The sequence below is a fragment of the Cyprinodon tularosa genome, unplaced genomic scaffold (assembly GCF_016077235.1).
Source record: "Cyprinodon tularosa strain WSP-4 unplaced genomic scaffold, ASM1607723v1 ctg1367, whole genome shotgun sequence".
Taxonomy (NCBI): domain Eukaryota; kingdom Metazoa; phylum Chordata; class Actinopteri; order Cyprinodontiformes; family Cyprinodontidae; genus Cyprinodon; species Cyprinodon tularosa.
In genome coordinates, this window is record NW_024038186.1 from 3968 (window position 1) to 29925 (window position 25958).

Consider the following 25958-nt stretch of genomic DNA (forward strand, 5'->3'; position numbering starts at 1 on the left):
TCAATACGGTCTTGCTGCCGCCTGCAAAGCTCCTCTGGCGACTCCAGCACCTCTGGGAATCCTGCTCCTCTGGGAGATCCTGCTCCTCTGGGAGAAACAACCGCTCACAGGGAGTATCCTTCTGCCTCTAGGGATATCCTGCTTCCTCAGCAGATCCTGCTCCACTGGGAGAACCGCTCCTCTGGGAGAACCTGGCTCCCTCTTGGGAGAACCTGCTCTCTGGGAGAACATGCTCCTCTGGGAGTGAACCTGTCTCCTCTGGAGATCCTTCACCTCTGGGAGAACAAGCTCCTCTGGGAGAACCTGCTCCTCTGGAGAACCCTGCTCCTCAGAGGGGGAAGAAACATGCTCCTCAGGGCATAACATGCTCCTCTGGGAGAACCTGCTCGCTCTGGGAGATCCTGCACCTCTGGGGAGATCCTGCTCCTCTGGTAGAACATGCTCCTCTGAGAGAACCAGCTCCTCTGGGAGATCCTGCTCCTCTGGGAGAACATGCTCCTCTGGGAGAACATGCTCCTCAGGCAGAACATGCTCCTCTGGGAGAACCTGCTCCTCTGGGAGAACCTGCTCCTCTGGGAGATCCTGCTCCTCTGGGAGATCCTGCTCCTCTGGGAGAACATGCTCCTCTGGGAGAACCTGCTCCTCTGGGAGATCCTGCTCCTCTGGGAGAACATGCTCCTCTGGGAGAACATGCTCCTCAGGGAGAACATGCTCCTCTGGGAGATCCTGCTCCTCTGGGAGATCCTGCTCCTCTGGGAGAACATGCTCCTCTGGGAGAACCTGCTCCTCTGGGAGATCCTGCTCCTCTGGGAGAACCTGCTCCTCTGGGAGAACATGCTCCTCAGGCAGAACATGCTCCTCTGGGAGAACCTGCTCCTCTGGGAGAACCTGCTCCTCTGGGAGATCCTGCTCCTCTGGGAGATCCTGCTCCTCTGGGAGAACATGCTCCTCTGGGAGAACCTGCTCCTCTGGGAGATCCTGCTCCTCTGGGAGAACATGCTCCTCTGGGAGAACATGCTCCTCAGGGAGAACATGCTCCTCAGGGAGATCCTGCTCCTCAGGGAGAACCTGCTCCTCTGGGAGAACCTGCTCCTCTGGGAGAACCTGCTCCTCTGGGAGATCCTGCTCCTCTGGGAGATCCTGCTCCTCAGGGAGAACATGCTCCTCTGGGAGAACATGCTCCTCTGGGAGAACATGCTCCTCAGGGAGAACCTGCTCCTCAGGGAGAACCTGCTCCTCTGGGAGATCCTGCTCCTCTGGGAGAACCTGCTCCTCTGGGAGAACCTGCTCCTCGGGGAGATCCTGCTCCTCTGGGAGAACCTGCTCCTCTGGGAGAACATGCTCCTCTGGGAGAACATGCTCCTCTGGGAGAACATGCTCCTCTGGGAGATCCTGCTCCTCAGGGAGAACCTGCTCCTCAGGGAGAACCTGCTCCTCTGGGAGATCCTGCTCCTCTGGGAGAACCTGCTCCTCTGGGAGAACCTGCTCCTCGGGGAGATCCTGCTCCTCTGGGAGATCCTGCTCCTCTGGGAGAACCTGCTCCTCGGGGAGAACCTGCTCCTCTGGGAGATCCTGCTCCTTAGGGAGAACATGCTCCTCAGGGAGAACATGCTCCTCAGGGAGAACCTGCTCCTCTGGGAGATCCTGCTCCTCTGGGAGATCCTGCTCCTCTGGGAGAACCTGCTCCTCTGGGAGAACCTGCTCCTCTGGGAGAACCTGCTCCTCTGGGAGAACCTGCTCCTCTGGGAGATCCTGCTCCTCTGGGAGAACCTGCTCCTCGGGGAGAACCTGCTCCTCGGGGAGAACCTGCTCCTCTGGGAGAACCTGCTCCTCTGGGAGAACCTGCTCCTCGGGGAGATCCTGCTCCTCGGGGAGATCCTGCTCCTCTGGGAGAACATGCTCCTCAGGGAGAACATGCTGCTCTGGGAGAACCTGCTCCTCTGGGAGAACCTGCTCCTCTGGGAGAACCTGCTCCTCTGGGAGATCCTGCTCCTCTGGGAGAACATGCTCCTCAGGGAGAACATGCTCCTCTGGGAGATCCTGCTCCTCTGGGAGAACATGCTCCTCTGGGAGATCCTGCTCCTCAGGGAGAACCTGCTCCTCTGGGAGAACCTGCTCCTCTGGGAGATCCTGCTCCTCTGGGAGAACCTGCTCCTCTGGGAGAACCTGCTCCTCAGGGAGAACATGCTCCTCTGGGAGATCCTGCTCCTCTGGGAGAACATGCTCCTCAGGGAGAACATGCTCCTCTGGGAGATCCTGCTCCTCAGGGAGAACCTGCTCCTCTGGGAGAACATGCTCCTCTGGGAGATCCTGCTCCTCTGGGAGATCCTGCTCCTCTGGGAGAACCTGCTCCTCTGGGAGAACCTGCTCCTCAGGGAGAACATGCTCCTCTGGGAGATCCTGCTCCTCTGGGAGAACATGCTCCTCAGGGAGAACATGCTCCTCTGGGAGATCCTGCTCCTCTGGGAGATCCTGCTCCTCGGGGAGAACCTGCTCCTCGGGGAGAACCTGCTCCTCTGGGAGATCCTGCTCCTCTGGGAGATCCTGCTCCTCTGGGAGATCCTGCTCCTCTGGGAGAACATGCTCCTCAGGGAGAACATGCTCCTCTGGGAGATCCTGCTCCTCTGGGAGATCCTGCTCCTCAGGGAGAACATGCTCCTCTGGGAGATCCTGCTCCTCTGGGAGAACATGCTCCTCAGGGAGAACCTGCTCCTCTGGGAGAACATGCTCCTCTGGGAGATCCTGCTCCTCTGGGAGATCCTGCTCCTCTGGGAGATCCTGCTCCTCGGGGAGAACCTGCTCCTCGGGGAGAACCTGCTCCTCTGGGAGATCCTGCTCCTCTGGGAGATCCTGCTCCTCTGGGAGATCCTGCTCCTCGGGGAGAACCTGCTCCTCGGGGAGAACCTGCTCCTCTGGGAGATCCTGCTCCTCTGGGAGATCCTGCTCCTCTGGGAGAACCTGCTCCTCTGGGAGAACCATCCTCACCTCCCTCAGTGTCGTCAGGGTCTCCTTGTCGATGGTGGCCTGCTTCTGCAGCTCCTTGTTGTCTCGCTCCAGTTCCTTGGCTCTGACCGACGCCTCCTTCAGTCTCTCCAGCTCCTTCCTCAGGGCCGCCGCCTCCTTCATGGACTCGGAGGCGCGTCTCCATTTCTCCTCCAGCTCGGTCTCCTTGGCCTCCAGCAGGGTTCGGATCCTCAAGTTCTCCTTCTCCAGCTTCTTGCGGTTCTCCTCAGACTGCTCCAGATCCAGCTGGAGCTTCTTCCTCTCCTCATCTCCCTCTTCTCTTCTCTTGCGCTCCTCTTTCAGCTCCTCCAGCTCCCGGCTCAGCTCCTCCTCCCTGCTTTGAGTCTTTCTGATCTTGGTGTCCAGCTCCTGCTTCTCCTCCCGGCTCCTCTCCAGCTCCTCCTTTAGGTGGCATTTCTCCTGGTTCACAACAGACAGGTTCTGCTCCAGCCGTTCTGCTCTCTTCCTCTCTCCCTGCGCCTCCTCCATGGCCGCCTCCAGCCTCCGCTGCGTTTCTTGCGCCTCTCTCTGCGCCTCCTCCAGCTCCTCCTGCAGTAAGGGCAGGCGGGCGGATGAGGAGCGCAGGCTTTCTACGGAACGACGGAGCTCCAGGTTCTCCTTTGACAGCAGCCCATTTTCTGCCTCCTGCTTAGCCAGCCGCTGCAGCTCCTTCTGGGCCTCCTCAGCCTCCCGCTTCAGTCTGAGCACCTCCTGCTCCAGGGAGGTCAGCTGCCTCTCCAGAGTTTCGGAGCGCTCACTGCAGAGACGAAGCGACGCCACCTGGAGGCCGAGCAGGAAGATGAAGAGGAGGCGTTCTGTCTGGGAACCCTGAGGAACCTGGACCTTCTGCTTACCTCCATGTTCAGAGCCTCCCTGCTCCTCTCCAGACGGCTCAGCTCCCTCTCTGCCTCCTCGCAGCGTGCCGAGCGCTCCCTCAGCCTCTCCGCCTCCTCGCTCACCACCTTCAGCTGTGTTTCCAGACTGGCCATCCGGGAGCTGGTGTCAGTGATGCTCTGGTGGAGGAGGCGGTTCTGGGCCTCCACCTCACGGACGCGGGCCTCGCTGTTGGACTGAGCGCGCTCCTGCAGGAGGCGCACCGCCTCCGACAGGTGCTGCCTCTCGCTCTCCAGCTCGGAGATCTGTGGAGCAGAGAATCAGCGGGTCTAGGAGGCGCAAAAGGAAGGAGGGACTGAGCGTTCTCCACCAAGCGTACCTGACGATCCTTGTCAGCCCGCAGAGCGTGCATCTCTCGCTCCAGACCCTGTTTCTCCTTCAGAAGCTCCTCCCCCAGAGCCTCCATGTCCTGATTGGTCAGTCGCTCCTGGTCCAGTAATGCTTGAAGACGCTCCACCTGGGAATGACAGAGACCAGAACCATCTAGGACAGTTCTGCTCCTGTTCCACTGGATCAAAGGTGTTCCTCCTCACCTTGCTGCTTAGACTCTGGTTCTCCCGCCCCAGTTCCTGTTTGTGGAGCTGCTGCTCCTGCAGGAGGTGGTTCTCCTCCTTCAGTACGTCCATCGACGCCTGCAGCTCCCGGTTCTCCTTCTCCAGCTTCAGGACTCGACTGGAAACGCACTCGTGGAGCTCGTGGACCAGAGATTTCCGACCTGCAGAGCAGAGAGGATAGCTGGTTGGAGCAGAACCGGTCAGAGGAGCAGGAGGCGCAGCAGGAGGAGCAGCAGGAGGTGCGCTCAGAGCCATACTGTCAGTGTTGGTGGTGCCGTCGTGATTCCTGGTGAGCTGCTCCAGCTCCCAGCCCAGATGGGCCGACTCGTTCATGCTTTGCTTCTGACCGATCTCCAGCAGCATGTTCTCCTCCACCAGCTCCTCCAGCCTCCGACGCTCGCCGTCCCGCTCCTGCAGAACACAGACAGGTTGGAGGAGCTTCTCCTCATGGTCCTCGGCTCCATTGACAGGCGGGGACATCGGAACCGGCCCCTAGGGACGGCTCAGGTCACCTGGACCGTTGCTAAGGACCATCTTACCATCTCCAGGTCGTGGATTTTGGCTCGCAGCAGCAGGTTGTCTTTCTCCAGCGTGTGCATCTTGTCACAGCGCCCCCTGGCGGCGGCCAGCTGCTCCTCCAGCAACACCTTGGTCTCCAGCAGCGTCGTGTTGTCCTCACGCAACTCCTGAACATCATAGAGGGACATGATGGTTCTGAGGAGGTTCTACTGCAGGTGCAACCAATTAAAAATCAGCGGGTCCGAAAAAAGAAAATTATCAATCAGGAAAGGTCCGGAGACATTTTTAATGATTTGTTACTATTAAATGAATTTAACACTGAAATAAAATGAGCTGTTTATGCATCCATGTTATACACTGAATTTGTAAATAAAAAAAAAAATTACATTAAAAAAAGGAAAATTTTAAAATCTAAAGTGTTTTTTTTAATAGAGATCAACAATCGTTCAGTTTGGTTTATAGATAATTTCCACATATTTTCTCAAACCCCTGAACTGATGGTTTGTTATTTCCTTTCTTGTTTCTGTCTTAATGTTGGCAGTGGGCTTTAGGCTGCCCTGCAAGGCTTTAAACCTGGGTTTAACCAGAGACTAAGCCATTCTCAAGCACATATCAAGGAGCTCATTTTGAGCCTGGATCCAGATTTATTGTTGATTCTGTTCATGGTGGAGAATCCTGCTTCACAGCAGCAGGTTGAGCCAAACATCCTCTAAATGTGCAGGCTCCGCTCCGGTCCGGCCAGGTCCGGATCCACTTTGCAATCGCACCAAACAGGAGAAAGATCGGCGAGAAGATCCGGTTTGTCAAATTAAAATATAGTAACAACAGATCAGCAACTACAAATCAGAGCATAATTCTTCTATATTTCAAAAATCTAACAGTGTTTATTTCAAAGATTGGATAAAAGCTATTGGTTCTTAAACAGACCAGAAACTGAACATCTGCTGGAGGCAGATGGGGATTATTTTAATCTGCCAGATTAAATTAAGCGTTAATTTCTGCATGTTTTGCTCCTATGAATTTAATAATAATATGGCGCATGCTCTCCTCGAGCTCCGAGGATCAGTCGGAGCGCAGCGATACGGGAGGAACAGCGGAGGCTGCAGGCTTTGCTTTGAGCAGGAGGTCAGCAGCACTGCGCGGCGCTGTGAGGAGGAGATGGAGGATGTGGGATTTCTGGGTAACAAGAGAAGCGGAGCAAGTGACGTTAAGACACCATCATCAGGCAAATGTTTTAAATCAGGTTGGTTAGCCAGCAGGTGGATCCGGACCGCGGTCCTCTAATCTGTGACTTCTGGTCTACAGAGTCCTGAGCGGTTCTGAGGAGTTCTAAATAGTTTTATTTATATATATATAAATATATATGTGTGTGTGTGTTTACATACATACAAGAGTCATGGAACTCTGCACACTAATAACTTGTGTACATGCTTCTTGTTGATGGCATTAAAATAATTTCTAATAGCGGTGGATGTGGAACAACTCTCACCGATTTACATGAAAGATAAACGCTCCACACGACGTATGTCAGAGGGGCGGAGCGGCGACGTACGTCAGCGGGGCGGAGCGGCGACGTACGTCAGCGGGGCGGAGCGGCGACGTACGTCAGCGGGGCGGAGCGGCGACGTACGTCAGCGGGGCGGAGCGGCGACGTATGTCAGCGGGGCGGAGCGCCGACACAGCATGTGGATTCCGGGGGTAACCATCACATAAAACAACATCAGACCTTTGGAGTCAACAGTTACTTCAATCAGTTTGGTTCCGGTGAGACTCAGCCTCTCAGGTCTGAAACTGACCGACCAATCACAGTCTGGGAGCTTTGATTATGTAGGAAAACATGGAGGAACTTCAGCCTCTTTCCCACTGAGAACAGCAGCTTAACGCGGGATTTTCTATCATTGATCAACCTGCTAACAATCAGCATCTGACTCTCTTCCCATTGGCTATAAAAGCTGGTCTAACCACTCACTAGTGTGGCGTGTCTAGTGACGACATCACGGTGGGTTGGCGTTGATGATGTCACCAGTTTGACAGAAATCAGGGAAGTAAACAATGGAGAGCACCATGTCAGGAAGCCAAGGCGTAGTCAGTGAGCTTTATTGTTTCTATTATCTGCCTGACTCCCTCTCCCCAGAGCTGCTCAGAAAAGTTCTCCACTGTGAGATAGATCAATCAATCAATCAATCAATCAATCAATCAATCAATCAATCAATCAGCAGGAAAGGGTTAAAAGTCTCTGTGCTGCCTGGAGCGCCTCAGGCCTCCTCCAGCAGAGTCTGGGATCTGCTGAGGCTGCTGCCCTTTGACCCCGATAAGAGAAAGACCATGAGTACGTAATATATATCTATAAATAAATCACTAGATAAGTCAAATATACCTTCATATAAATATATATTCGAACAACTCCTAAAATGTATTTATATAAATATATATTGAAACATAGGAATTTAATAATTAGATCTTAAGATTATCTATTTAACTTTATTATCTATTTAACATTGAATAAACTCTATCTTGATCTTTATAGTTTTCTCCGTGTTCCTGGTTGTGGGTGGGCGGGGTTCCATAGATGGCGGCCTGTTGGTGTGAGCCGTACGTACGGTCGGTCCTGATCCAACCATTCCTGCCCGGCTGTAGAACCTGGGATCAGGGGTCGGTTCAGAGACATTCCCATGAGCCTCACCTCCACCCTGCTCTTGTAGAAGTGGACGTCGTTCAGCTTCTCTCTGAATCTGTTCAGCTCAGCCTCCAGGCGATCTCCTCGAGCCGCTCGCTCCCGCAGAGAGTCCACCTCGTCCCGGTACAGGCGGACCGACCGCGCCTCGCACGACAGAGCCTGGTTCTGGACCACAGACACACCGATAAGCAGAACTGGAGGATCAGAGTCTGAAGAACATCAGAAGAAGGTCAGACCTCTTGTTTGAGTTTCTGCAGCTCCTGATCCAGACGCTCCGCCTCGTGTTTTGAATCCATCAGTTGTTCCGTTTTCTCCTCCCTGCAGACATGAAAACATTCAGAAGGAGCTGATCCAAACTGGTCCCGCCTCTAAAACCCAACCAAATTCTATCAGACTCCGAGTTCCATCTGATCCCAGTTACCCAGCAATAGAGTCTAGTTCTGTTCTTCCCTCCAACTGGTTCTGATGGGAGAACCCTGGAGGTGAGGTGGAGGAGCAGACTGGAGGCCGACAATTTAATCAGCGTCTGGATCCTAAATCGACTTCGGCCAAAATGCGGCCGGTATAAAAGCTGAAAGAAACTTTAGCTATCCGTCCTGATTCTGCTCCTCTGCCCCGCCCTTCCTGAGCTTCCTCTGCCCCGCCCTTCCTGAGCTTCCTCTGCCCCGCCCTTCCTGAGCTTCCTCTGCTCCGTCCTTCCTGAGCTTCCTCTGCCCCGCCCTTCCTGAGCTTCCTCTGCTCCGCCCTTCCTGAGCTTCCTCTGCCCCGCCCTTCCTGAGTTTCCTCTGCCCCGCCCTTCCTGAGCTTCCTCTGCCCCGCCCTTCCTGAGCTTCCTCTGCTCCGCCCTTCCTGAGCTTCCTCTGCCCCGCCCTTCCTGAGCTTCCTCTGCCCCGCCCTTCCTGAGCTTCCTCTGCCCCGCCCTTCCTGAGCTTCCTCTGCCCCGCCCTTCCTGAGCTTCCTCTGCCCCGCCCTTCCTGAGCTTCCTCTGCCCCGCCCTTCCTGAGCTTCCTCTGCCCCGCCCTTCCTGAGCTTCCTCTGCCCCGCCCTTCCTGAGCTTCCTCTGCCCCGCCCTTCCTGAGCTTCCTCTGCCCCGCCCTTCCTGAGCTTCCTCTGCCCCGCCCTTCCTGAGCTTCCTCTGCCCCGCCCTTCCTGAGCTTCCTACGCCCCGCCCTTCCTGAGCTTCCTACGCCCCGCCCTTCCTGAGCTTCCTCTGCCCCGCCCTTCCTGAGCTTCCTCTGCCCCGCCCTTCCTGAGCTTCCTCTGCCCCGCCCTTCCTGAGCTTCCTCTGCCCCGCCCTTCCTGAGCTTCCTCTGCCCCGCCCTTCCTGAGCTTCCTCTGCCCCGCCCTTCCTGAGCTTCCTCTGCCCCGCCCTTCCTGAGCTTCCTCTGCCCCGCCCTTCCTGAGCTTCCTCTGCCCCGCCCTTCCTGAGCTTCCTCTGCCCCGCCCTTCCTGAGCTTCCTCTGCCCCGCCCTTCCTGAGCTTCCTCTGCCCCGCCCTTCCTGAGCTTCCTCTGCTCCGTCCTTCCTGGGCTTCCTCTGCTCCGTCCTTCCTGAGTTTCCTCTGCCCCGCCCTTCCTGAGCTTCCTCTGCCCCGCCCTTCCTGAGCTTCCTCTGCCCCGCCCTTCCTGAGCTTCCTCTGCCCCGCCCTTCCTGAGCTTCCTCTGCCCCGCCCTTCCTGAGCTTCCTCTGCCCCGCCCTTCCTGAGCTTCCTCTGCTCCGTCCTTCCTGGGCTTCATCTGCTCCGTCCTTCTTGAGTACTGAGCTTCCTCTGCTCCGCCCTCCCTTGCTAGCTGCTATTAGCGTTAGCATGGAGGTGGATGGAGAGGGAGAAAGTGAGCAGCTTACTCTGTGGTTAGCTGTCATATGAAGTGTTTCCATGAAACACGCTGTTAGGGCGCATTAAGGCGTGCAGAGGAGTTTTATTTGCGCAGGTTTAGGCTAACATATTAGCATTAGCAAGATACTTTTAGAAGAAAAATATGATTATTCTATTGATTCCATTACTCTTCCTACTGACATGCAGGCTGCACCGGAGCTTCATGTTTTCATTGAACTGATTTCTAAAAGGCTAAAACTTCCCTATTTAATTTAATCTGTGGTTTTAAAGCTGCAGCTTTGCTCCTTTAGCCATTAGACAGGCTGTTTTCACATGAATGCAGACACTGGTTTCCTTTTTAATGCTCATCTGTTGAAGTGAAATCTACTAATCAAAAGAAACCAAATGGATTTAGATTCATTTCTCAGGCAGAGGCGAACGGTGAGGTGCAGAGCCGCTTATGGAGGATGTTTGGCCATGGCGGCAGCAATGAGCACAAACATAAATCGGACCTGGTTCTGGAGCGGCCAAAGCAGGCAGAACTTCTGCAGTGGCCTGGCTAAACCTCAGAGGTTCTGACAGGAAGACAAGCCGGTCAGCCAGGCTTCCAGAGTAGGATCAGTAGACAGCAGCAGGTCTCTGACTGCTGCAGGAGGTCCTGGAACAAAAACTGAATAAAGAGCTCACTGCTACAGGCAGAGACCCTATGGAGCTGCTGCTAATCCTGAACAGTCGGCAGTCGGTGTGAGAAAAAAATCAGTTTTATCAGAATCAGACAGCAGCTGGAGGTAAGATGGAGGCATGGTGACCTCCAGCAGGAGATATGGCAGGACACCTGCAGCAATCAGTGTGGGAGGGATTTACGGGCAGGAACTCAACATGAAATTAGCTAAAAATAAGCTGAGCAAGAGCGCAATGTGAGCTAAACACTAGCTAATCATTATCAGAACATTAGCGAATAATTAGCTGAACATTAACTAATCATTATCGGAACATTAGCTAAACATGAGCTAATAATTAGCTGAACATTAGCTAATCATTATCGGAACATTAGCTAAACATGAGCTAATAATTAGCTGAACATTAGCTAATCATTATCGGAACATTAGCTAAACATGAGCTAATAATTAGCTGAACATTAGCTAATCATTATCAGAACATTAGCTAAACATGAGCTAATAATTAGCTGAACATTAGCTAATCATTATCGGAACATTAGCTAAACATGAGCTAATAATTAGCTGAACATTAGCTAATCATTATCGGAACATTAGCTAAACATGAGCTAATAATTAGCTGAACATTAGCTAATCATTATCGGAACATTAGCTAAACATGAGCTAATAATTAGCTGAACATTAGCTAATCATTATCGGAACATTAGCTAAACATGAGCTAATAATTAGCTGAACATTAGCTAATCATTATCGGAACATTAGCTAAACATGAGCTAATAATTAGCTGAACATTAGCTAATCATTATCGGAACATTAGCTAAACATGAGCTAATAATTAGCTGAACATTAGCTAATCATTATCGGAACATTAGCTAAACATGAGCTAATAATTAGCTGAACATTAGCTAATCATTATCAGAACATTAGCTAAACATGAGCTAATAATTAGCTGAACATTAGCTAATCATTATCGGAACATTAGCTAAACATGAGCTAATAATTAGCTGAACATTAGCTAATCATTATCGGAACATTAGCTAAACATGAGCTAATAATTAGCTGAACATTAGCTAATCATTATCGGAACATTAGCTAAACATGAGCTAATAATTAGCTGAACATTAGCTAATCATTATCGGAACATTAGCTAAACATGAGCTAATAATTAGCTGAACATTAGCTAATCATTATCGGAACATTAGCTAAACATGAGCTAATAATTAGCTGAACATTAGCTAATCATTATCGGAACATTAGCTAAACATGAGCTAATAATTAGCTGAACATTAGCTAATCATTATCGGAACATTAGCTAAACATGAGCTAATAATTAGCTGAACATTAGCTAATCATTATCGGAACATTAGCTAAACATGAGCTAATAATTAGCTGAACATTAGCTAATCATTATCAGAACATTAGCTAAACATGAGCTAATAATTAGCTGAACATTAGCTAATCATTATCGGAACATTAGCTAAACATGAGCTAATAATTAGCTGAACATTAGCTAATCATTATCGGAACATTAGCTAAACATGAGCTAATAATTAGCTGAACATTAGCTAATCATTATCGGAACATTAGCTAAACATGAGCTAATAATTAGCTGAACATTAGCTAATCATTATCGGAACATTAGCTAAACATGAGCTAATAATTAGCTGAACATTAGCTAATCATTATCGGAACATTAGCTAAACATGAGCTAATAATTAGCTGAACATTAGCTAATCATTATCAGAACATTAGCTAAACATGAGCTAATAATTAGCTGAACATTAGCTAATCATTATCGGAACATTAGCTAAACATGAGCTAATAATTAGCTGAACATTAGCTAATCATTATCGGAACATTAGCTAAACATGAGCTAATAATTAGCTGAACATTAGCTAATCATTATCGGAACATTAGCTAAACATGAGCTAATAATTAGCTGAACATTAGCTAATCATTATCGGAACATTAGCTAAACATGAGCTAATAATTAGCTGAACATTAGCTAATCATTATCGGAACATTAGCTAAACATGAGCTAATAATTAGCTGAACATTAGCTAATGATCAGGTAAACATCTGCTGGGCTTATTTGTCACTGGTAGACCATCAGCTTTTGGACCACGGCTGTTGTCCCCTCAGGTGGACTCACAGTTCCTGCCTGGTTCTTCGCAGTTTAGCCTTAGCATCGGCCAGCTCCACAGACAGATGCTGCTTCTCCTGTTTGGTCAGCTGGCTCCCAGACAAGCCTTCGTCCTTCAGAACGGAGTCTCCCTGGCCGCCCAGCTTCCTGGTTCCTTCTTGGGGCTGCAGACTGGACAGGTAGTCCCTCTCCTGGGTGAGGTCCAAGATTACCTGGAGGACAGGGTGGAGTTTCTGCTTTAGACTCGGCTCAGACAGAGGGCAACGGGACCGGATCTAAACGTCTTCCAACCTCAGTAGCTTTGTCTCGCTGATCGATGAGTTGCCGTAGTGACGCCGCCATGTTCCGGGACAGCGGCTCCAGCTCCTCAGGGACCAGCTGGGCTCCGTCCTCCACCCAGGAGAGGTCCAGGACATTCTGCTGGTTGTGTGTGACCTGAAACAAACAGAATCAGACATTTCTCCTCTCATCCTGTCAGGAAGTAGGACTCTGGTGTCCGAGGACGACGGTCATCAGAACAACTTTTACCATTTTAGAAACCTGGAACTGGTTCCTTACTGGACCCAATCCCAGTTTGGGATTATTTTTTGCTTTAGATAACATTGGATTTCTCTGAAACTAAAGTTTATAGGAGCTGCAGATGTTCCACAGACCTCCTGAATGTGAGTAACAATGGCCGCCTGGGTCTCGATGTCCAGCAGCTTGATCTTCTCGATCATCTCCTCCTTCCGCTCACACTGAGGACAGACAGAGAACATAGCAGAAGAAATCCTCAACCTTTATTGTTTCAGAGACGATTAACGGCAGAAATACGTCATTGGTTGCTATGGTGATTTAGGTGGTTTAATCTGACTGATGGTCGTTATTTAGTGGACCGTTGGTCTGGACCACTGTGTCGGTATGAAAGGTTACAGAATCTTCTGCTTTGTCCACCTGGGGGTTTTGCTGTGTGGCTCCTCAGGGGTCAGTTCTAGGGGCCCTTCATTCCGTCTGGTTTTATTACCCCCCCCCTGGAATCAGAGCTTCAGCTGCTGCTGATGGCAGCAGGAGGTCTGATCCTAGAGTCAAAGTACCAACAGGCTGCGGTTTAGGAGAAATAAGCTTCAGAAGTTTGTTTAACAAATTCCTGTGGGACAAAGACCGATTCTTTAGAAATCAGCACCCCCCCCCCCCCCCCCCCCCCCCCCCCCCCCCCCCGCCTCCCTCTTCCTGAAACCAGTCAGACCGGGCCCAGACACAGAGGGACGAAGCGGGGGAGAAGTTGGGATGGAAGCAGGGAATCAGCTATAAACACAGAGCTGAATGGAGCTGCCCCACCTCCACATGCTCAGGTTACAGCCAGAACGATCGGGTTTCAGTAAGCCCCGCCCCCTGACCTCGCCATGCCGGCCTGTTTGAGCTCCTACCTGGACGGCGCAGCCCAGGATTAGCAGCAGCAGGTTCTTCAGCTCCTCCATGCTTCTCACTGTGGAAACAAAGCAGTAAGTTAGTGTGAACAGCAGGGGGCGCTGCAGCTGCCGTTTGGTGGTCCTGGACCAGTCGGTACTGCCCCCACCACCCAGAACACCAGTTCTCAGAGTCCATTTTTGACTAGAACCCAGGAAAGTCTGGACTCGGGGAGAACGGGAGCACAAAGGATAAATCTGGGTCGACTGGAACAGAAGCGAACTGATGACATCACCACATTCTAGCGGGTTGGGGGTGGGGGGGGGAGTGTTGTGGAGGGTCTGGATCACGGGGGGACTGGATGGGGGGGACTGGATCACGGGGGGACTGGAACAGGGGGACTGGATCAGGGGGACTGGAACAGGGGGACTGGAACAGGGGGACTGGATCAGGGGGACTGGATCAGGGGGACTGGATCAGGGGGACTGGAACAGGGGGACTGGATCAGGGGGACTGGAACAGGGGGACTGGATGGGGGGGACTGGATCACGGGGGGGACTGGAACAGGGGGACTGGATGGGGGGGACTGGATGGGGGGGACTGGATCACGGGGGGACTGGATCAGGGGGACTGGAACAGGGGGACTGGATCAGGGGGACTGGATCAGGGGGACTGGAACAGGGAGACTGGATCAGGGGGACTGGATGGGGGGGACTGGATCAGGGGGACTGGATCAGGGGGACTGGAACAGGGGGACTGGATGGGGGGGACTGGATGGGGGGGACTGGATCAGGGGGACTGGATCAGGGGGACTGGATCAGGGGGACTGGAACAGGGGGACTGGATCAGGGGGACTGGATCAGGGGGACTGGATCAGGGGGACTGGAACAGGGGGACTGGATCAGGGGGACTGGATGGGGGGGACTGGATGGGGGGGACTGGATCACGGGGGGACTGGATCAGGGGGACTGGAACAGGGGGACTGGATGGGGGGGACTGGATGGGGGGGACTGGATCACGGGGGGACTGGATCAGGGGGACTGGATCAGGGGGACTGGAACAGGGGGACTGGATGGGGGGGACTGGATGGGGGGGACTGGATCACGGGGGGACTGGATCAGGGGGACTGGAACAGGGGGACTGGATGGGGGGGACTGGATGGGGGGGACTGGATCACGGGGGGACTGGATCAGGGGGACTGGATCAGGGGGACTGGAACAGGGGGACTGGAACAGGGGGACTGGATCAGGGGGACTGGATCAGGGGGACTGGATCAGGGGGACTGGAACAGGGGGACTGGATCAGGGGGACTGGAACAGGGGGACTGGATGGGGGGGACTGGATCACGGGGGGACTGGAACAGGGGGACTGGATGGGGGGGACTGGATGGGGGGGACTGGATCACGGGGGGACTGGATCAGGGGGACTGGAACAGGGGGACTGGATCAGGGGGACTGGATCAGGGGGACTGGAACAGGGAGACTGGATCAGGGGGACTGGATGGGGGGGACTGGATAAGGGGGACTGGATCAGGGGGACTGGAACAGGGGGACTGGATGGGGGGGACTGGATCACGGGGGGACTGGAACAGGGGGACTGGATCAGGGGGACTGGATCAGGGGGACTGGAACAGGGAGACTGGATGGGGGGGACTGGATCACGGGGGGACTGGAACAGGGGGACTGGATCAGGGGGACTGGAACAGGGGGACTGGATGGGGGGGACTGGATCACGGGGGGACTGGATCAGGGGGACTGGAACAGGGGGACTGGATCAGGGGGACTGGATCAGGGGGACTGGAACAGGGAGACTGGATGAGGGGGACTGGATGGGGGGGACTGGATGGGGGGGACTGGATCACGGGGGGACTGGATCAGGGGGACTGGAACAGGGGGACTGGATGGGGGGGACTGGATGGGGGGGACTGGATCACGGGGGGACTGGATCAGGGGGACTGGAACAGGGGGACTGGATCAGGGGGACTGGATCAGGGGGACTGGAACAGGGAGACTGGATCAGGGGGACTGGATGGGGGGGACTGGATCAGGGGGACTGGAACAGGGGGACTGGATCAGAACTGAACCAGTTCCAGGTCTTCATTGAGGGCTGCTTAAGCAGAACCAGGCGGTGCTGCTCTCAGAGGTTCTACTCCATCACTGACAGAACCGATCGGGTCAGAGCCAAAACCAGAGTCCAGAACTTTCAGTGAAGTGGAGGAAGGTTCTGGTACCGGTACCTGATATGGGGTCCTTGGCGATGTGGAGGATGTTGGGGAGGGGCATCAGGACCAGCTGCTGCAGCGCCTCCTGCAGGAGAGACAGACAGGAGGAAGAGGAGCAGCGTTAGGGATGAGCCTTCATCATCATCATCATCATCGTCCTCGGCCTGTGGCTCAGAGGGAAGAGGAACCAACTGGACTGAGATCCTGGTTCTGACCCGGCAGCCAACAGGAAACAGAGACAAAGGCAGCTGGGAGGGAATACTTTCCATTCCTGAACATCCGCCCCCGTTTCCCAAACAGCAGATAGAACTAACGGAGCTCAGGCTTAGAGGGAGGATGAGGCAGGAGGAGCCCAGCAGGAGGGAGGGGGTCACAGTAGGACCTCCAGAACCACCACATTAAGGGTTAGCCTCTGCTGCTCAGCAACATGAAGGACCTCTAAGTAGAGCTGCAGGAGGTAGAGTTACAGCCTGCCGTAAACAAAGGAGCAACACGACTCTCGCCTCCACCCACCCACAGACACGCCACAGTGAATAAAACATGGAGCTGCCAGCAGGACACCGCACAGACAACTCCAGTAGCTCCGCCCCCCAGCTTTCATCGCCTGCTGAGACTCTGCTGCTCGGCAGAAAAAGTTTCCCTTCCAGCTCACAAACTTTAACAGAAAAAAGTACGAATTATGGGTCAGACAGTCAGTGCGTCACCATGCAACCCAACATCCCAGTCAAGATGGAGGCTACCGTCATCGACCGTGGAAAACAGCGCTCAGCTACAGGCAGACAGCATGCTAAAAGCTAACAGCGCACTACAGGCAAACAGCATGCTAAAAGCTAACAGCGCACTACAGGCAAACAGCATGCTAATAGCTAACAGCGCCCTATGGAAAGACAGCATGCTAAAAGCTAACAGCGCTTTACGGACAGACAGCATGCTAAAAGCTAACAGCGCGCTACAAACAGAAAGCATGGTAAAAGCTAACAGCGCCCTACGGACAGACAGCATGCTAAAAGGTAACAGCGCCCTACGGAAAGACGGCATGCTAAAAGCTAACAGCGCCGTATGGACAGACAGCATGCTAAAAGCTAACAGCGCCTTACGGACAGACAGCATCCTAAAAGCTAACAGCACCCTATGGACAGACAGCATGCTAAAAGCTAACAGCGCGCTACAAACAGAAAGCATGCTAAAAGCTAACAGCACCCTATGGACAGACAGCATGCTAAAAGCTAACAGCACCCTATGGACAGACAGCATGCTAAAAGCTAACAGCGCCCTACGGACAGACAGCATGCTAAAAGGTAACAGCGCCCTACGGACAGACAGCATGCTAAAAGCTAACAGCACCCTATGGACAGACAGCATGCTAAAAGCTAACAGCACCCTATGGACAGACAGCATGCTAAAAGCTAACAGCGCCCTATGGACAGACACCATGCTAAAAGCTATCAGCGCCCTACGGACAGACAGCATGCTAAAAGCTAACAGCACCCTATGGACAGACAGCATGCTAAAAGCTAACAGCACCCTATGGACAGACAGCATGCTAAAAGCTAAGAGCACCCTATGGACAGACAGCATGCTAAAAGCTAACAGCGCCCTACGGACAGACAGCATGCTAAAAGGTAACAGCGCCCTACGGAAAGACGGCATGCTAAAAGCTAACAGCGCCGTATGGACAGACAGCATGCTAAAAGCTAACAGTGCCTTACGGACAGACAGCATCCTAAAAGCTAACAGCGCGCTACAAACAGAAAGCATGGTAAAAGCTAACAGCTCCCTACGGACAGACAGCATGCTAAAAGCTAACAGCTCCCTACGGACAGACAGCATGCTAAAAGCTAACAGCACCCTAAGGACAGACAGCATGCTAAAAGCTAACAGCACCCTATGGACAGACAGCATGCTAAAAGCTAACAGTGCCTTACGGACAGACAGCATCCTAAAAGCTAACAGCGCGCTACAAACAGAAAGCATGCTAAAAGCTAACAGCTCCCTACGGACAGACAGCATGCTAAAAGCTAACAGCTCCCTACGGACAGACAGCATGCTAAAAGCTAACAGCACCCTAAGGACAGACAGCATGCTAAAAGCTAACAGCACCCTATGGACAGACAGCATGCTAAAAGCTAACAGCACCCTATGGACAGACAGCATGCTAAAAGCTAACAGTGCTTTACGGACAGACAGCATGCTAAAAGCTAACAGCGCGCTACAAACAGAAAGCATGGCAAAAGCTAACAGCGCCCTACGGACAGACAGCATGCTAAAAGGTAACAGCGCCCTATGGAAAGACAGCATGCTAAAAGCTAACAGCGCGCTACAAACAGAAAGCATGGTAAAAGCTAACAGCGCCCTACGGACAGACAGCATGCTAAAAGGTAACAGCGCCCTATGGAAAGACAGCATGCTAAAAGCTAACAGCGCCCTACGGACAGACAGCATGCTAAAAGGTAACAGCGCCCTACGGAAAGACGGCATGCTAAAAGCTAACAGCACCCTATGGACAGACAGCATGCTAAAAGCTAACAGCGCCCTACGGACAGACAGCATGCTAAAAGGTAACAGCGCCCTACGGAAAGACGGCATGCTAAAAGCTAACAGCGCCGTATGGACAGACAGCATGCTAAAAGCTAACAGCGCCTTACGGACAGACAGCATCCTAAAAGCTAACAGCGCGCTACAAACAGAAAGCATGGTAAAAGCTAACAGTTCCCTACGGACAGACAGCATGCTAAAAGCTAACAGCTCCCTACGGACAGACAGCATGCTAAAAGGTAACAGCGCCCTACGGACAGACAGCATGCTAAAAGCTAACAGAGCCCTACGGACAGACAGCATGCTAAAAGGTAACAGCGCCCTACGGACAGACAGCATGCTAAAAGCTAACAGCGCCCTACGGACAGACAGCATGCTAAAAGCTAACAGCAACTTAAGGACAGACAGCATGGTAAAAGCTAACAGCGCGCTACAAACCGAAAGCATGCTAAAAGCTAACAGCACCCTATGGACAGACAGCATGGTAAAAGCTAACAGCGCGCTACAAACCGAAAGCATGCTAAAAGCTAACAGCACCCTATGGACAGACAGCATGCTAAAAGCTAACAGCACCCTATGGACAGACAGCATGCTAAAAGCTAACAGCGCGCTACAAACAGCTGATTGGCTGTGGAGGGAAACGGGTTCTGATGTCATCGTTTCTGCTGCCTTTGAAGCAGCAGCTTCAGGATGGGCTTGATCAGAACCAGAAGCTCCACTGTCTAAGTATGGGGGGGATTCAGGACTTTGTTTCCATGGCAACCAGGGAGCAGGAGGTGGGGTTCCTCGGATCCTCCTGAACCCAGAGGTTCCCAGTACCGGTCCGACCCGCTCACTGGTCCAGCCTACCAGGAGGGGGTAGCCTCCATGACCAGGACCTAGAGATCCGGTCTGATCCATGCATGGGGCCCTGATGAAGGAGCAGGGAGGTTCCTGAGATATCAGGTTACTCCGTTACTGGGGAGACTGGGAGCAGACCAGTCTGCTGGGACTCCAGCTAATTAGGAGCTGCAGCAGGTGCTGATCAGAACCTGCTGGGAAAGAGCTGCTCACCAGGAAGGAGCTCTCCTGTGGTTCTGTGGAACATTTCTCAAGGGTTCTGACCATTCACCATCAGCAGCACCACCACCATTTGCATTCCTGGGCTTCAGGTTCTGCAGCTCCCGTCCAACCGAGCGGGAGGCTCAGGTCAGGTTGGGTCAAAGGTCATGACCCTGAATCAGTCTCAAAGAAACCAAGATGGCTGCTGGACTGAGCTGCATCTGGACAGAGGAGACATCTTGGACCATGATGGATGAAAACCAAAGCCAAGGGATCAGAGCAAACAGCTCAGATGTGAAAACCGGCGGTGGAGGTATTATGCTGTGGGTTCTACCTTTAGACAAATGTGAGTCCATCTGTCCAAGGACCTTGCTCCAAACTGGGTCATCAACAGAACTAGGACCCAAACCCAGCAGCTCTACATAATGGCCTAGTCAAAGCCCAGACCTCGCTTCACCTCAAAGAATGGATCATTTTCCCGCCTCAGGTAACCACGGTTACCTGCTTCCTTACCTGGTAGTAGGTCTTGATGTGTCGGGTCAGAACCGTGAGGTTGTAAAGGCGCAGCGACACATCGTTGTTCACATTCTTGTTCAGCCTCTGATTGGTTGGGCTTGGGTCGCTATGGAGACAGAAACAAACAGAACAGGTTCTGGTTAGGGGTGTAAATAAAAATCATTTTGTATCGATCCATCGATCCAACAGCCAATGATAGCGACTCATGTTTTTCTTTCCTCCGGTCTATTTTTATCCATTTGCTCCTGGGCGTAATTCTCCTCCCGTGCTGCGGTGGCGCTAAACCTATTTTGCCCTCCTACCTCTCTTCCTGGTTATACTCTTACAGCAGTGTGTTGCAGTGAGCTTGACGCAGACTTTTTTGATTTATGCTTAATATTGAAGCATGGTCTGTTCTACACGCTGTGGGTCTAGATACGGCCGAGGCGGCGAGGAAGTGGGGGCGAGTTTAGTCCGACGACGGAGGGACATGAGGGCCAAAAAGAGCGGAGATCCAGGTGGAAAAAGGGTCCCAGCGTTCCCGCGCACCTCGCTCTTCTAGCGGGTCAAACTTCACGAGTTGTTTTCCGCACTTTCGGTCATAAAGACAAACCAAGCCGGCCTCCTGTCTGCGGTCAGCTACAATCTGGGAGAGGAGCAGCGGAGCGTCTGTGGGGGGGGGGGGCGTCTGGAGCTGAGGTATTGCATTGAACTCATTGCACTGATTTTCTGCAGTATTTATTAATGCAAGACCTTTCAGGATCTATAACGCAGGGGAGTTATTATTTTTCAGTGAATGAGGTTTTAATAGGAATAGGTGGAGTAAAACTTTTCTACTTCTGTTATTTGCTGTAGTTTCTCAAATAAAGTCCATTAACGATATTACAGCTTTCATTGATTTATTTCAAATCTGAAACATTTTCTAGCCTGTGAGGTAAAAAAAAAAATGAACTAATTAATCAAATCGTATCGTGGTGTATTCTTTAGAATCGAAAATAATGAAATCGTTGGGTCAGGAAATCGACACTGAATCGAATCGCCATGATGGGCGTGACTTAGAACCCTAGTTCTGGTTCAGTGAGACAAAGATCCACGGTTCCTGCCTGACCCAGTGCTAGGAATGAACTGAATAAAAGAACTGAATAATTGATCTAAATTAATGAACTGAATAATTATATTTCTTTTATTTATTTTATGATAATAATTTGTGAATAAATAAAGAAAAAGCTGTCATATGTGGATGTGCTGTATATACGGTATAGATCCCTGTATAGTTGTGTTTGCACGGCGCTGGTGAGCGGGACGGAGCGGTGAGGGAATCCCTGGTTCTGATTCTGGAATGATTTACCGACAGTCTGAGCAGTTTCCCATCTCCTCCATCCAGGAAGACCCCCCCACCCCCACCCCCCTCTAACCCACTTTCTCCTGTCGGCCCAGACTGAGCTTGGCTTTAAAAACAATGGCTGATTATCTTTGTTTCTGCAGACAATAGCAGATTGGAGGCGCGGGTTCGTCTGGAGGTCCAGGCTCAGAAGCTCCTTTCTAACAAAGGGTGGGGGGGCTGTGACCCTCTGCATGGCCAGAGCTCAGCAGGAACCCACTAGCACCACCTAGGATCTAACTAGGACTAACTAGGATCTAACTAGGACTAACTAGGATCTAACTAGGACTAACTAGGATCCAAGTTAGAGTGGCTCAGGTTATCCTGAGCTATCTCTATAGTTCTGCTGCTATAGGCTTAGACTGCTGGAGGACATAGGGACCCCTTTTTCATCATTCTGCTTCATTCTATCTCTGTATAGAACAGGCTCCGCCCTCGTTTGATATAAATGAAGAAAGAAAACCAGAATTAGCTTCAGCAGATATCAGGGATCGGCCTTAGGAGCCGGTGTCGATACCAGAACTGCTCAGGCCCGGCGCCTGTCAGTGACATCACACCATATGATTGGCTGAGCGTTGCCACGTCGACCAAAAAGATCCTGATTGCCCGAACAACTATAATAACATCAGGTAGCGTCTGTGTGCCGAGTCAGGAGCACCTGCAGTGTCTCTGTGTTAGCCCACGCTATAAGGGCTAGCACTGTGGCTATCTAACTGTAGCTAACGTTTCAGCTAACTATTTATTCCATTTCTTAGGAGTGGAATAAATGTTTTGTCTAAAATCTCCATGACAGTGGTTTTCTAAGATCTTCCCTTCGTCCTCTGCTGCTCTCAGATTAATAAGAATAAATAATGAATGTTTGAGCGTTGCCTAGCAACGTCTAACAGCAGAGCTCAGCCAGTCCTCGATGGTCTCTACTGTTGGTCGCTGGAGGAAACGTAAACGAGCTGAGACCCCTGATAAACGAACGCTGTACACGCGTTGTCATATTGTGATGTCATCAGCAGGGGCCCTGAGCTGACCTGGTACCGATACGGGCCCACCTCTGGGTGTTTCTGTTCGGCCTGGTTCTGGTTCCTGTAGATCGTGGTCCATCCCTCTGATGATCTCTGCAGCTCAGGATGTCAGACTGATCCAGGAACCAGGAGTTAAGCCCCGCCCCATACTCACATGTGGGTCATGATCTTGTGCAGGAAGACGCCGTCCACCAGCTCCATGTACATGCTGACCCGCTCCTCTGGACCCACGTCCTCACCTGGTCCCAAAGGGCCCAACGAGCGCACCTGGAGACACATTATGGACCGGGTCAGAACCAGAACATCCACAAACCCACTTAAACTTAGAGGCCTTACAGCAATTCTTCTTCCTCCTCTTCATCACACAACAGAGTTCTGATTAAGACCCAAAAGAACCGAACCCGTTAGTCTGGACCTGAGAGAGCAGAGCTACGCCAGCGAGGTGGAAGTCCAGGACCGACCGCCGGGCCGACCGGACCGGACTGACCGCACCTCATAGGTCGGCGTCCAGTTCTGGTTCTGTCTGACGGGACGGACGCTTGGTCCACAGGAGCTCTCCATGGTCCTGTCATCTAATGAAGCCGACTAATGAGGCGTGGAGCGAAGCTCCGAGTCGCTACGAGTATCGGCGCCCGTTTCTGAGTGACTGGCTGATCCGTCAAACATGGAGGATCAAAGGTTTCTGCTGTGGCGCCATTTTGAGCTCATGGTTGGTTTTATTTTCTGGTTCTTTGAATTTAAATTAATGATTCACCTTTAGTTCACCGTAATTATTCACAAGTTCACATACGGACTGACTGCATCTAAAAATATATAAAAGATATGAAAAATAATCCTTTAGAACCCCACAGCATGATGCTGCCACCACCATGCTGCTCACAGCATGATGCTGCCACCACCATGCTGCCCACAGCATGATGCTGCCACCACCATGCTGCTCACAGCATGATGCTGCCACCACCATGCTGCCCACAGCATGATGCTGCCACCACCATGCTGCCCACAGCATGATGCTGCCACCACCATGCTGCTCACAGCATGATGCTGCCACCACCATGCTGCTCACAGCATGATGCTGCCACCACCATGCTGCTCACAGCATGATGCTGCCACCACCATGCTGCTCACAGCATGATGCTGCCACCACCATGCTGCTCACAGCATGATGCTGCCACCACCATGCTGCTCACAGCATGATGCTGCCACCACCATGCTGCTCACAGCATGATGCTGCCACCACCATGCTGCTCACAGCATGATGCTGCCACCACCATGCTGCTCACAGCATGATGCTGCCACCACCATGCTGCTCACAGCATGATGCTGCCACCACCATGATGCTCACAGCATGATGCTGCCACCACCATGCTGCTCACAGCATGATGCTGCCACCACCATGATGCTCACAGCATGATGCTGCCACCACCATGCTGCTCACAGCATGATGCTGCCACCACCATGCTGCTCACAGCATGATGCTGCCACCACCATGCTGCTCACAGCATGATGCTGCCACCACCATGCTGCTCACAGCATGATGCTGCCACCACCATGCTGCTCACAGCATGATGCTGCCACCACCATGCTGCTCACAGCATGATGCTGCCACCACCATGCTGCCCACAGCATGATGCTGCCACCACCATGCTGCCCACAGCATGATGCTGCCACCACCATGCTGCCCACAGCATGATGCTGCCACCACCATGCTGCTCACAGCATGATGCTGCCACCACCATGCTGCCCACAGCATGATGCTGCCACCACCATGCTGCCCACAGCATGATGCTGCCACCACCATGCTGCTCACAGCATGATGCTGCCACCACCATGCTGCCCACAGCATGATGCTGCCACCACCATGCTGCCCACAGCATGATGCTGCCACCACCATGCTGCTCACAGCATGATGCTGCCACCACCATGCTGCTCACAGCATGATGCTGCCACCACCATGCTGCTCACAGCATGATGCTGCCACCACCATGCTGCCCACAGCATGATGCTGCCACCACCATGCTGCTCACAGCATGATGCTGCCACCACCATGCTGCTCACAGCATGATGCTGCCACCACCATGCTGCTCACAGCATGATGCTGCCACCACCATGATGCTCACAGCATGATGCTGCCACCACCATGCTGCTCACAGCATGATGCTGCCACCACCATGCTGCTCACAGCATGATGCTGCCACCACCATGATGCTCACAGCATGATGCTGCCACCACCATGCTGCTCACAGCATGATGCTGCCACCACCATGATGCTCACAGCATGATGCTGCCACCACCATGATGCTCACAGCATGATGCTGCCACCACCATGATGCTCACAGCATGATGCTGCCACCACCATGATGCCCACAGCATGATGCTGCCACCACCATGCTGCCCACAGCATGATGCTGCCACCACCATGCTGCTCAGTGCCAGGCGCTACTGGGACCAGTTAGTGACGTGTTGATCCCATCATGCACCTGCCTCCCCCCACCACTCACCCACAGCACCAGCGGGGACTCCATGAAGGAGGCCAGCAGTTCGGACAGGGTCGCATCCATCTCGGTCCTCAATCACTCATCAACCCGCCGATCGATCCGGATCAAAGCTGCCGCTGTCCCCCCTCCCCTCCCCTCCCCTCTCTCTTCCTTCTGTGCACGCGCTCAGCAGCGGCTCACTATTGTCTCTGTGGTTCCCACAGTGAGCGAGCAGCGAGGATGAAAGTCGGTAAAAAGCAGCTGGACCGGGTCAGAACCGCCCACTGAGGCTCCCGGAGGTTCTGGACTCGGTTCCGTTAGTTCAGCGGCTCCATCGAAGCGTCCAACACTTGATCCAAACTTCGCTCCGATAGTTGATCGTGTTGCCAAGGAGACACAAAGAGGAACGTAAAGCGTCGAAAAGCGCAGAAAAGTAGTAAAACATGAAGAATCACGTGAGAAAGTAGTGAAAGTCGTGAGCAGAACCGGGTCAAAGTCCTGTTCCCGCTGGCGGCTCCATCCGGACCGACACCGCCGCTTCATCAACCTGTGAGAGCCGAGAACACAAGGAGGCAGACCGACGACCCGGACAGCCAATCAACGACAGGCCACAGCAGCAGCTCCCGCCTTATTGGCTGGACTGACCAATGAAGGAGAAGGCTTTCACACCGGCTCTGACGTCACAGTCTGGCAGAATGACGAAGATGAGTGATGGAACAAGATGATTCCCGCCGGAAGGGAGAGGCTGTTCACCGCATTTAAACCATTATTTAAATTAATCTTGCTTTAATTTGTTTTTAACATTTATTCTTTATCCAAATGTTCCCCGAAATATTCTTTCAAATAAATGAAACATTTAATCTGGTGTAATTTCTTTTTCTGTTCTTCTAATCGCCCTTAGAGCCAGAATAATGAACTGTTTTATATTCTTCTAATTTATTTCCGATTTTTTATATTAAAGTTCATGTTACTGTTTTTCTTTTAAGAAGTTTTATAACTAGTTTCAGCCCCAGTTTTATACTAGTTTGTGTTTTTAGGCACACATTCCTTTCAGTTATGGGTTTTATTTTACAGTATAGTTTATATTTCCAAATATCCCTTAATGACTGTGATAATTTTATTTT

General features: G+C 52.3%; 1 protein-coding gene across 1 annotated transcript; it reads right to left on the bottom strand.

The window, feature by feature from the left end:
• LOC119778647 (protein Daple-like) lies at positions 1-25415 on the bottom strand. Its single transcript, XM_038277988.1, has 17 exons — positions 24859-25415; positions 22512-22624; positions 19979-20087; positions 15905-15974; positions 13689-13747; positions 12936-13019; positions 12574-12717; positions 12292-12494; positions 7884-7965; positions 7654-7812; positions 4991-5137; positions 4709-4862; positions 4431-4612; positions 4217-4354; positions 3858-4142; positions 2365-3783; positions 1-2295 (listed from the first exon to the last, which is right to left on the bottom strand). The coding sequence occupies exons 1-17, from the start codon at positions 24916-24918 to the stop codon at positions 1-3; spliced, it is 5703 nt and encodes a 1900-aa protein (XP_038133916.1). The 5' UTR covers positions 24919-25415.
• Positions 25416-25958: the final 543 nt, after the last annotated feature.